The sequence below is a fragment of the Taeniopygia guttata genome, chromosome 2 (assembly GCF_048771995.1).
Source record: "Taeniopygia guttata chromosome 2, bTaeGut7.mat, whole genome shotgun sequence".
Taxonomy (NCBI): domain Eukaryota; kingdom Metazoa; phylum Chordata; class Aves; order Passeriformes; family Estrildidae; genus Taeniopygia; species Taeniopygia guttata.
Window position 1 is genome coordinate 40,131,651 of NC_133026.1, and position 12,396 is coordinate 40,144,046.

Below are 12,396 nucleotides of genomic sequence, written 5' to 3' on the forward strand. Positions count from 1 at the left end.
GATTGTAAATCTCTTGCAGCACAGAAAGGAAAGATGGAGTAAAAAAGAAGAAAGGGAAGTTTGAAATTCAGCAGCCAAATGCAAAACTTTGTACTGACTTTCATATAGTCTAGGGCCTGCCCTTTTCTTTATATGTATGATCATCTTTACTTGAACTATCTCAGAAGTTTCTGGTTTTGGGGGTTAAACTCTCTAGGATTAGGAGCAGAACTTCCTGAGTCCAGAGCCCCCACCACTGGAATTAGTTTTCTTTGGTTCTCTGCCAGTGTCCAGCTCCAGTAATCTTCAGACCCCACTGACAAATATTTATACTTGGGTAAGTTTTTCTGTATTTTTAGGTGGCTTGGTTTTGCTGTGAATTTTACTTTGCAGTCCTTGAGATCGTAGATTGGGAATTGTTATTCTAACAGGATTATTTAGTATTACCCACCATGGGAAGTTTTCTATGTAATATATCAGATATTTTTATAAATGTGTACTGTAGTGCCTGAACAAGCAATATATTTATTTTCACTTTTATTTTGCCATTTTCCAACCTGTGATACTGGGAGAACTTTGACTGGAAAGCTCTAGAGGACAGAAGTTTGCTCCTTGCATGACTTCTTCTCTGTGGAAGGAGGGGATGACTGTGCCGGTGGACAGACAGGGGGATGGCTTATCAGCTGTGTGGGCTCACTGCTTTGTTCTGGGCAATTCTGCTGTCAAGTCCACCTTGGTACACGTTCCACAGCCACTGTGGCACTGCAGCCTCCCCTCCAAAGTGCCTGTCTGCTGTTAGTACTGCTTTTTGCTTATGAGACCAGAACTGCAAGAGTGTCTGGAAGGTGTAAGGCTTTCTATCCCAAAATGTAGCCTTTCAATAAAGCCTATTGCAATGATTACAAATGGATGACTGTAAGTAGTCTGAAGTATTTGATTATAAAAGTTAATATATATGGCTTGATTGTCTAATTATTTACCTCAATTAAAAAAATTCATGCTGGTAATTTCAGTAGAAAGGCTCCTCATTTGCACCAATCTGAGAAAACAGTAGGGACTGTAAATACATGCTTTGAGAATAATATAAAAGGATCTTTAGAGATGTGTATTTTAAAAATACAGCTTTGGTGTGACAAAGACTTTTTTTCTCTATTGCAAGGTTAGCTCTTGCCCTTTGTCTGAATATATTGTAACAATAGGAACTGTTCAGGTTCCCACAGTAACAATACTGTTGGGGTAACACAACCCAAGGCCAGGAATAAAAGGGTGTCATAAAGTACCAAATAGTCACCTGCTTCCCAAAATATCCTGGGACAGGTTCTCTCTTGGTGTAAAACAGACCAGCTCCTGAGGATGTGTCCTGGTATCTCTGCAGAGTGGGTAGTCGCTGTTGCAGAGGTCAGTACATGCATCAGCTGGATGATGTATAGATCAGATCTTTGCACTGCAGGCTCTTAGGAGATGTTTCCAGTTAACTTCCAGAGCAGCTGCTCCTCGGGACAATGTGGTTTTATATTTAGAAGTGCAGACTGGTCACCTGATGGTGTCCTGATTTAAGAGTGTTCAGGTCTGTGCTCACCATTCATCTCTTTGAAATGAAAAGGGCAATAGCTAAAGAGTTGGCTTGGATCTCGCTCTTGTTTTGGTGTAAACCAGTCTTAATGAGATTGCATTTTTTTCCCTATCATGTCTAACTTCAGTCTGAGAAGGAAGATAACACAAAGAATAAAACTGTCGAGAGTGTGCTACGGTCACAACAGATTTAGCAGCTTACACACGATTTTTTTTTCCCCTTTCTCTTCTTTTATCTGTGTTGATAAAATCGGAGAGTGGTGGCTAGCACTGATTTAGATTTCCAGCCTGGATTTGTTCTTGTTTTTCTCCTTACTTCAGTTCTCCTTGTGCAGTGCTGCGTGGCGCTGGCAGCCTGAGAGAGAGGGAGCTCCAGTCACACGCATAGACTCAGACCGCTGAGAGGAGATTAACATCAAGGAGTCCACATTTGCAATAGCGGGTGGTGCTGGGGGGAGAGGCGAGGGGAAAATAAAATAAAAGCAACAATCGGGTAAATGCTCCTCTCTTGTCGCCACCAGCACCTTGCACAGGTCTGAAATCGCTTATTTTGCTTTGCTGTATTGCGCTTGCCTGGGCTGTGGAGAGGGGAGGGGGAGGGGAGGAAGGGGGAGGTTTAACTTTTACTTGACATTACCGGGTTATTGTCACTTCCCCCGTGTTAAACCCCGGTGGTTTCCCCTCGCCCCCAGCCCCTCCCCGGCCTCGGCTCCCTCCAGTTAACTTTGTTCAAAGGGCTGCAGTCGGGAGGGCTTGTCCGGGCCTGGGACACAGATAGCGTAAAGTAAATAACCACCACAATTAGGCTGGGGCCGCGAGTTGATCTTCGCGGCGAGAGATCTGCTTAGTTAGCGTTTGCTGTTTCGGGGCGATTGAAGGCCGCCGTGCCAAGGACACGCACACGCACACACACAGACACACACAGTCACTCTTACACACGCACGCTGGATACAAAAGTCTGGAGGATCTAGGGGAGAATTGCAGCCGCCGGATCGGTGCAGCAGCCGCGGGCAGAGCCATGCGTGTCACGGCCTCCTGAGGGGGGAAAAGGAAGGAAGGGAGGAAGGAGGAAAAAACAAAAGAGAGAAAGAAAGAAAGAAGGAAAAAAAGAAAAGAGGGAGAAAGGAAAGCAGAAGACAGACGCGGGGTGGTGGAAAGTGTTTGCCTGCTTTTGTCTCGCAATACAGTGAACTGGAAGATGGAGATGGATGTTAAGGGAGTTTCTCCGTGCCCGGAGCCCATCCCCCCGGCGGCGGGGTCTGGCGGCTGCCCGCACCAGCGCCCGCACCACCGCGATGGGCAGCCCGCGGAGCCGGCCCCCGCCGCCGACAGCGGCCACCCGGAGCGGAGGCACGGCAGTGAGAAAGAGGACAAAAAGGTAGGTCCGCTCCGCCGCCGGCCGGCCGGCGCCGCGCCCGCCGGAGGGGCCGGCTGCCCGGGGCCGCGCTCGGCGGGGCGGGCGGGGCCGCTCCCGCTCCCGCTGCCGCCGGCCCCGGCCGCGGCGGCCCCGCGCCGCCCTTTGTCAGCGCGGCGGCGGGAGGCGGGGGGCCGGCGGCGGAGGTTGTCTGAGGACACGGGGGCGCGGGGCGGGGAGCGCGGGGCCGCCGCCGCCGGGCCCGGGGCGCCGGGCATTGTTCCGCCCGCCCGCCCGGCGGGAGCGGCCCGGCTGCCGCCGCCAAAGTTTAACCTCACTTCGAGGGGCCGCGGCCGGCCCTTCCCGGGGCCGCTCCCCTTCCCTCCCCGCGCCTCGCCTCGACTTCCAGCCGGCGGCGAGGGGCGAGTCACTTGGGGGAAGGAGCCCGGGCGCTGTGTCCCTCCAGCCCTGCTGTGTCATTGCGGACCGGGGGACGGCTGCTCGCTGCCGAGTGAGAACCTGCGGGTGACGGAGTTGAGCGAGAAATGGGTCAGATCGCACCCTTTGGTGCGGATGTGGCTGCTGCTGCGAGATTCGGAAAGTAGGGAGGATGGGATGGAAAAAGGTTGCCATTAAGATAATGTCAGCGGAGTGCATTGATCAGTGCTTTTGTCTGTGGGCACTGTCTTCATTCATTTTTCTCGGCATTGGTTTGCTAAACTGAAGCCGATGAATTCTGTGTCTGTAGGTCTGTGACAGGCAGAGACTGATAAATGTGTAAGTTTCATCGTAATTCGGTGATGGTTGCAAGGTGTGATCCGTGTGTGCTAGACTGTGTAAAACACATCCATTTCTGTTTTATTGAAATGCGAGTAATTCTCTGAATGCACAGATACCCCCAAACAGATTATAATCCTGGAGTAATGTAAAAAAGAAACGTTGGCATATACTGGATTTGAGCCGTGTTTGTTCAACTAGTTTTACTATAGTTTGGTTTTGTTACAAATGTGTAAGAGAACAGTAACACAATGAAGGAATGTAAGCGAGCAGTGCAATAAATCAATGCAACAACTATGTCACACCACATATTTGCATGACTAGAACTCCAGTTCTCATGAGGAAGATTTCTCATGTTGTATTTTTTAAAAATTGTATTTTTAAATGTAGACTTCGAGTTTTCAGCAGTTGCCTCCTACACTTTTAGGTTTGTTACTGTTCAGTAAAATCTGTGCTATTGTTTTAATTAAAAGAGGGCATCAACGCTGGATCATTTAAACAGGGCCTGTACAATTTAAGAGGGTGGATACAAGGGCTTTATTTTTAAAACGGTAACTGGTGGTTTACTTATTGTGATAGATGAACACAGAATTCCATCTCCTTTGAGTTTATGACTATTTAATTCTGCCATGACTGCATGTACTGTACCTAGCTGAATGATTTGTGTGTCTGTGATTGTTTCTAGGATCTCTTTCATTGCACTGTGCTACTTATTAAACTTAAAGTATTTTATTTCAAATAATTAAAATGTAGAGCCAAGGTTGCCATTTACACATGACTTCATTTACACATGACTTTTTTGCCACTGCCTCGAGAATTTTAAAACCCTGCCATCAGCAGAAATTCATGCTCAATAATTACTTTCTGATGTACCACACAATCTAATGTTTTACCAATTATGGACATGAGGAAGGCAAAGAAGGTGTGACTCAAGGTGAATGAACACCAAAGAAGGCCTGATTCTCTGTGGTGTGGCTAATTAATGTGTTTAGACGACTCGGGATTGCACTCTTTTATTCTGTATCTGCCAGTATTTTCTGGATGTGGAAACAAAAGTACTACCTCTTTTTTTTGGTTTTTGTTTTTTTGTTCTATCTATAGCCATGTTAAAGTACTGTGATATATTCCTCTTTTTTAATTCCACTATTAGCTTTTCCAAGTTTGCCATTGCCAAGGTTGTTGCAATGACTAGCTTGTATTTTTGGGATGTACTGTGATATTTCAAACCTCTCTAAATGTATGTATCTTTTCTGGATGCTGTCCCAGGACAACCAGTACTTCTCATTAGTGCAGAACTATTTCAGATATCTGTTTAAGTACTAGCAGCAGAAATATAATGGGAAGGGGAAAAACCATTAGAGAGATAGTAAAATACTACACTATTGTGAAAAATATCTCAAGTCAACTACAAAACTGAACTCAAGCATTTCTGGAAATATCATCTAAGAACTTTCAAAATTGATTGAAATAACTGTACCACTGTTCTTTTGGCCCTTATACAAACTTCCCAGGCACACTGATACATGCTGGAAGTGTAAGCGCTCTACATGGAAATTGTAAAGGACATTAGAACCTGGATTCCTGACAATGTATAATTATGACTACCTTAATATTAAGATCTTGCAATGTCTCATGGTTTCACTGTCAGATTTGCTTTTTGGCATCATGCTTCAATTATAAGAAAATCTTATATTTAATCATTGAGCTCCATTTCCAGTGGACATAAAAAGAGTTTTACTTCCATCTAAAAGGAGCTGGGTCAAATTTATGTTCTAATAAAAGTATTTTTTGTCACTGCCTCCAAAAGGAACATTGAATTAACCAAAGCAAGTATTTTCCTAAGTTTATGGAACTTCAGTAGAAGATACTACCATAGTCGCACTCACATGGATACTGAAGGTTTTTTCCCTGCTATATATTAGTTTATTTGTTGTTGAGCTTCAATAAAATTTTGAAACGTGTGTACCTTGAAGTACATCCCACTGTCTTCAGCTGGGATGCTGACATGCTGGAGTGTGTGCTTAAGTGCTTTGTTGGAGGAAGAACTAGGTTACTTCTCATATATCTTTCTGTTGAGACCATCTCTGACTGATATATGAGACTAGAAATTATGAAGATTGACTTTATAATTTATTAAGTATACAGTACTTGGTGCTTTAAAGCCTAGTTGCCATTTGGGTGGGAGAAAATGAAGCACAAATAGTAGAGTGCAAGATTTAGAAAGCTAATAGGCTGAATCTATGTGGATACTATTTTTTCTCTTAAAGCAAAACGCATCAAAAATATTTTTCAACACTCCTACAATGTTTTCTGTTATTTTAGTTAAAAACATATAGGTCTAATCCTATATACAGAAGCATGTTGACATTCTCCAGTATGGCAAAGTGAATGACTGGGGGAGAGAACAACCTGCAATCCTGGTTGTTCATTCCTGCCTGGAGGTGCAGCTGATGCCTGTGACAGCTTGTGTGGGTGGATTGTCGCACCATCTTGCCACTCCATGACTCGGTGCCAACGGATCCAGGCCCCTAAATTGTACCAAGGATTCTTTCCAGCTTATCTTGAAGTGATTGCATCTTTACAAGGATCAGTGCACGGAGCACTTTGGGAGTAGAAGGCAGCTTTGCAGTTCCTTTGCAAACTGGTGGCTATAGGTGAGGTTTATGACAGCTCACAGAGCAGGATGGGTAGAGTTTTCCCAGAGGTGATACCCTGAGCCCTGAGGACTTTTAAGCCCTCAGCTACAGCCAGTCTATTACAGTGTTTCCATTTGCCAAAGCCCCCAAGCTCTCCAAAAGTTGGTCTGAGGAATGATTTGTTAATGTAGCATTTCATACTGAGGAGGACTTGTGCATCTCTGGTATGCACAAATCATTTAGCACAAATGATCTACAAGCACCCCCAGAGCTTTCACTTTATACCTACATTCCAGATATAAAACCATCTGTGAAATAGCTCCAAAGCAAAGAACTTTCTGTGTATTTACATGGAAATGAGCACACTGAGGTTATAGCAAAACCAAGCTTATGTGGGCTGGCTACATTGTATTCTGGTTCACAACCAATTTGCCAGTGTTTGGTGCAAGAGTTCTGAGGTGTTTTGTGGTCTTTTTTGTATGTTATTTCCCAGGATGCTCACCTGTGATAGTGCTGTGTGATAATGGCACCCAAGTGTGAGCTTCTAGAGGGGAAAAGCTGAGTGCTTTGGGGAAAGGCACTCGGTATTAATGTGGGAATTCTGTTCTGCTGTACACATGATCTGATCATCAGTCTCTGAAAGCCTTCTGCTAGTGTATTTACAAGAATACTGCTGTCAACTCTATAGTGCTTGTTCATTCATCCTCCACAAGCAGTAGGTTAGGAATAGTGGAAGACACTTCAGGGGAATTATTTTTTAATCGTTTCTCTTATGCATTATGTTTGATTTGGAAAGCCAAATGTTGCTGTGTGTTTACATTTAGAGAGAGAAGGCTCAAGAAATGCAGCTTATGCTTGAAGCAGATGGTGGGGATTCTTTCAGGGGGTAGATCACTCCAGTCTCAAATCAGATGTGCTTATCTTACCTTAGGTAGTTCCATTGTGAACAGAAGAGGAGTTGTCAACCACTGTCACGATTCCTGGAGATTTGATCGAGTTTTCCTTTGCCAGATAATCTGGACCCATCCCATTGAGCAATCAGAAGTTAAGAACCAAAAGCTGAAACTGAAATCAGTAATGGCTATGGGGTGTGTGGGATGAAGAAAGCAGAAATAGACAACACTACTGGTTGCTGATGGTAGCAGCTTCTCCTGATAATAGTGTAAAATGCACCACCTTATATTAGTTGGAGTTTCCAAGTACTGAAGGCTTTGTGCCAAGTGTATCATGGGCTATGGTTCTGCCAAGATGTAATGCAGGCATGAATAGTCAAGGTCAAGGTATGCATAGATGGACAAAATCTTCACCACACAGATATGGCAGAAAATTATACTTGTGGCTGTTGCTATTCTGAGAGTTTGATGCCAGACAAAAATTCAGGTGTATGCTTAAAGTGAGGACAAAGCTGGAGAATAATGTGTCTTTGTCTAAATCATTGGTAAGAAGATTTCAGAAATCATTCCCCAGCCCAGCAACATGAACTCTGTCTTTTTCAGATCCACTCTAAAGCACCAGTCTTTATTCTTAAGCTGTTCCTATCTGTGCTGTGGACTGTCGTGATATTGGTATTGATCTGCATAGTTCAGTTTCTTCCTGATGAAGTGGTCTGAAAAAAAGTCTGCACCCTGTTCTTCCAGAGTTCCCAGAACCTGGTGGCTGCCTGGGTGGTCAGCCTGACCCAAAGCCACAGACCCAGGACATTCTGAGTCCCTCATATTCAGATATTTATTCTGCACATTCCCAGATTACAGCTCTGGGCCAGGCTAACTCATGACCATATGGGGAGACTCCTGGACACGTGTTTCTGGAATGGCTGCCCAAAGCCAGAGCATCCTGCAAGGTGCCTCTGGAAGGGAGGTTTTAGTCCTTTGTATTGCTGATGTGGGCAGCAAAACTATTCACCCTGCCATTAACCTGTTATGATGAACAAGACCCAAGAGCTATCTGCTTTGAGGAGACTAAGTAAAAAATTCAGATTTAAAAAAATCAAAAGGAGGAAATTCACTATGAACTGAAAGCCTTGCTTTTCAGGCGGGTCTACTTCTGCATTTTGATGCATTTTATATATCTGCCTCACTCTTCTTTTCTTCCTAGTGAGAAACTGAATCCTTAGATGAACCTAGGATTTTGCTTCTGTTACAAAATTAAGCAGATGCGAAGAAGAGAAAGAGAAAAACTGTTAGCATCTGAAGTCAAGAATAACAAATTCATTTTCTATTAGACATCAAAGAATCCAAAAAGGAGACAAGATATTGGGAACCAGACCTCATCATTTTCATATCTCCAAAATTACTTTCTGCCTCATATTTTGGGAATCCTTTTTACTGCATGACCAGCACATAGGTTAAGGGCGACGATTCTCCCCCTCTGCTCCACTCTTGTGCAACCCACCTGGATCACTGTATCCAGCTCTGGTATCCCAACATAAGGAGGACATGGAGCCGCTGGAGTGAGTCCAGAAGAAGCCACAAAGATGATCAGAGGGCTGGAACACCTCTCCAGTGGAGACAGGCTGAGGGAGCTGGGGCTGTTCAGTGGTCTGGCATGGAAAGCTCTGGAGACACTAAGCAGCCTTCCAGTGTGTAAAGGGGGCCTACAGGAGAACTGGAGAGGGACTTTTTACAAGGGCATGGAATGACAGGACAAGGCAAAAGGCTTTAAACTGGGAGAGGCAATTTTTAATTAGGCATTAGGAATAAACTGTGTGGGTGGTAAGACACCTGGAAGAGGTTGCCCAGAGAAGCTGTGGATGCCCCATGCCTGGTTGGATGGGGTTTTAGGCAATCCAGTATAGTCGAAATTGTCCCTATCCATGGCAGGAGGTTTGGAACTAGATGTTTTTTAAGGTCCCTTCCAACACAAACCACTTTAAATTCTATGATTCTATGTTAAGGGAAAAAATCTTAACTTAAGTAGATGTCAACAGTAGGACAATATTATTCTTGCACTAAATACAAAGCACAGCACTGTACCAGATACTGAGAAGATAATTAACTGTATCCCAGAATCTGGAATGTGGAGAATGTGGGTTTTATGTTAAAGCATAAAGTTGGAGAATGAGGAAATGACGTCTGTGATTTGCCTGTGTCTGTGTTAAAACAACACACATGATAGTGCATGTAAATGATTCTTTAAAATTTTACCCAATACTGAGGTTTCTGAAAGAAGAATATGCTATTTTAAATGGTTGTTCTCTCAAATAAATTGTATGAGAAATGTTTTGGTGAAGTTTACTGGTCTTACAGCTGTTTAAATTTTTCATCAATAAGTGGATGAAGCTTGAAAAGGTGATCAAACTCTGACTGGTTCCTGGGGTAAACATATTCATTGAAATAGAGAGATTTCATGAAAAGTAAATACTGCTTAGAGTTAATACAAAGTGAAATTAAGTGCATATGTAGTTGATTGGGTAACAAATCCAGGGACATAAACAATGAACATCATGGGTGGGAGCTGAACAACGCTCTTGAATCATCAGCAACACAACCACAAGTTTTGTATGCAGAAGACATGGAACTGACTCTCTGGTTAAAGGCAATTTTGTCTTGGCTGCAGAAGGGTTGTGAAGATTCCTACTTGGAGGAAGATGCAGCACTGAAAAGGGCTTTGTTATCTCCTCTTGAGCAGTTGGGACATTGCCTTGACTCAGATGTAGTGGTATGTGTTCATGCCTATGTGCTGAGACTGGAAAGCAGTCCTATTCAGGACTGCGTACGACAGCTCATAGCTTGGCCAGTGCATGGCATGTCCTTCCCACTTAAGTAGAGCTTGTTCTCAAAAGCACAGTATTCACAGGAGCTCCTGGCCAAGAGCTGAGTGCCAGCTTGTAACAAATCTGAGGCTTCAAACAATGGATAATCAATGAAGCTAGAGATGAACAATGCCCATGTTGTTGCATGCTATTCCCAGTGTTTTCCTAGATGCTTGCAGTGTTTTTAGACCATCTCTATCTGTGGTAAAAACTGACTGTGTTGTGCTGAATCCTTATGGTGCAGCAATTTTTACTAGACTGAGGTTTCAGTTTACTTAATTGCCTAAGCTAAGAGAGATGTGCTGTATAGTTACTGATGTGTGAAGTGGTTCAGTTTTTCTTTGGTTCCATATTTGGCTGTTCTCTGCCTGGCTGTAGTCATGCTGCTCATATAGTGACTAGGATTGTTTCCCAGCACCCTGTGCTAGGTGGATTTTTTTTAATGTTACCAGTAGTAATTGTAGTAGTGCTAATTGCTGCCACTAGTAATTGTCTGGCAATGGTATAAAAAGTTGCAGAGTCTCAGCAGAGTTATTGTTTTCTCACACCTTGTCTCTGAAAATACTCAAATAGTAAAGAAAATGGGACTACAGCTGCAAAATGGGAAAAGTAACAACAGGATCACTGATAATAATTTCCATAAAAGTTTCCATCAGATCAGGTTTTAGTGGGGTGTTTAAATGTGTAGAATGAAAAAAAAAAAAAACCACCTGGATCTGAAAGGCAATGCAGATGTTAATATTCTACAGTAGTTTCTTTCCTTCCTCACCGTCATCCTTTCCATATGGTTCTGAAATTCCCCTCTGCCTGTAAGAAAAAATTCTGTTTTGTTTCAATTCTGCACATTGCATTTTGAGATATAGGGGCAATATACATTGTTTCAGGAGCTCTAGTAACCAGTACATCTTAACCAGGATAAAACAAGACAACCGTTTGCCTCATAGCATGGACAAGGACAGTTATGTATAAAATTTGTTAGACAGACATGATTTACTAGAAAAAGAGTGATTCTTCCATGCCTAATGACTTCTGCCATGTGTTTAAATACAGCTGTTATTTTCATTATATATTATATGAAGACCAATCTTGTTACAGAAGAAGAGTATGAATAGTTTCCTTGACTAAAAAGCAAGTGTTGGGTGAATCAAAATCACAGACTCAAGCCACAAAGCTTGGTTAATGCACTTAGTGCTCCTGGGCTTCAGAGTTCATTCCATTGAACACCTTGTGCTATGGTTACAGAGTTTATTGTCTCCAAAAAGCTATTTGACACAAGTTATTCACAAGTTATAATGTGATCAGCAAGTGCAGGGAAAATAAAGGCACTATTCCCCTCTTTAGTTCTTGACCATCTGCAAAAGATTCTTATAATTGATTGGAGAATTAAATGAAAACACTGTAGAACCCATGCCTGTTCCATCAGCACAGAGTCTGTGTTAATTGATTTCAACAAGTGCCTCAAGCACCACAGACATCTCCTTTTTGCCATTACCCAGGGATGGTTTTCTCACTGAGGTTGTTACTGATTCTCACTGAGTCTGTACTGATTTTTAGGAGACCATAGCAGAAAATCTGGTTTTGAATCCAAATTAATATACTCAAGGTCTTTATGGAAAGGGAGTTAAAGAGCTAGTATCTACCAAAGATAACTTTTATGGGTTATTATATTTAGTATCAATTTTGTATTCAACACAGTATAAATAAATAGGCATTGTGCTTTTCTGTGGATTCAAAAAGAGTAGTTTATTGCCTTGAGGTAGTTACTGTGTGAATCAGACATGACACAGGAAGTCCTCAGAGTTGGGCAGGTGAGCGTGATGTGTAGAGGTAGGTTGTAAATAACTTTTGCTCTTTGGGTGAATTAATAGTGAGAGGGAGTTGACGTGGAGGGGCAGAGAGGGAGTAGGCAGAAAGCTAATTGAAAGCAGCAACTTTTGAGTAAGGTTAGAAGAGAGAAGTTTGTAAGGTTTGTGTTTTGAGGCAAAAGAGCTTTATGAAGTGTGCACTGGGTCCACGTGGAGTTAAGGAAGCACGCAGCAGAATTCCGCAGTGTTTGCAAAATACCTACTGAGGCTTCACAGACATTGTACAGTGCCCGGTTAGCCTTGTTAACTTTATTGAGTGTACTTCGAGGACATGCAGACTTTCAAAGTATGGGAAAACCACTTTTAACAATTAACTGGCTTACTCTCTCCCACCTATTGTTTCATACCTAATAAAAGCCAACAGCAAGCCATTGCCAAAGAAAATAGCTACAATAATATTTAGGTTAGTTAGGTTTGAGATATGACAGGCTAAAAAGGATATACGCAGATATCTTGGGACTT

General features: G+C 43.0%; 1 protein-coding gene across 10 annotated transcripts in view; it reads left to right on the plus strand.

The window, feature by feature from the left end:
* The window catches only part of RBMS3 (RNA binding motif single stranded interacting protein 3), a 757,514-nt gene that overhangs the window by 53,950 nt on the left and 691,168 nt on the right, over positions 1–12,396 (plus strand). For 2 of the 10 annotated variants that reach the window (XM_072925742.1, XM_072925743.1), the window contains exon 1: positions 2,106–2,929. The exons of 1 other annotated variant lie outside the window; for it this stretch is intronic. In XM_072925742.1, coding sequence (XP_072781843.1) covers positions 2,750–2,929 — 180 coding nt within the window. In that variant the 5' untranslated portion in view covers positions 2,106–2,749. Of the gene's footprint in view, positions 1–1,908; positions 2,085–2,105; positions 2,930–3,114; positions 3,417–12,396 lie in introns of those variants that run through there. 7 more of the 10 variants (XM_072925741.1, XM_072925745.1, XM_072925748.1 and 4 more) reach the window with 7 other exon arrangements.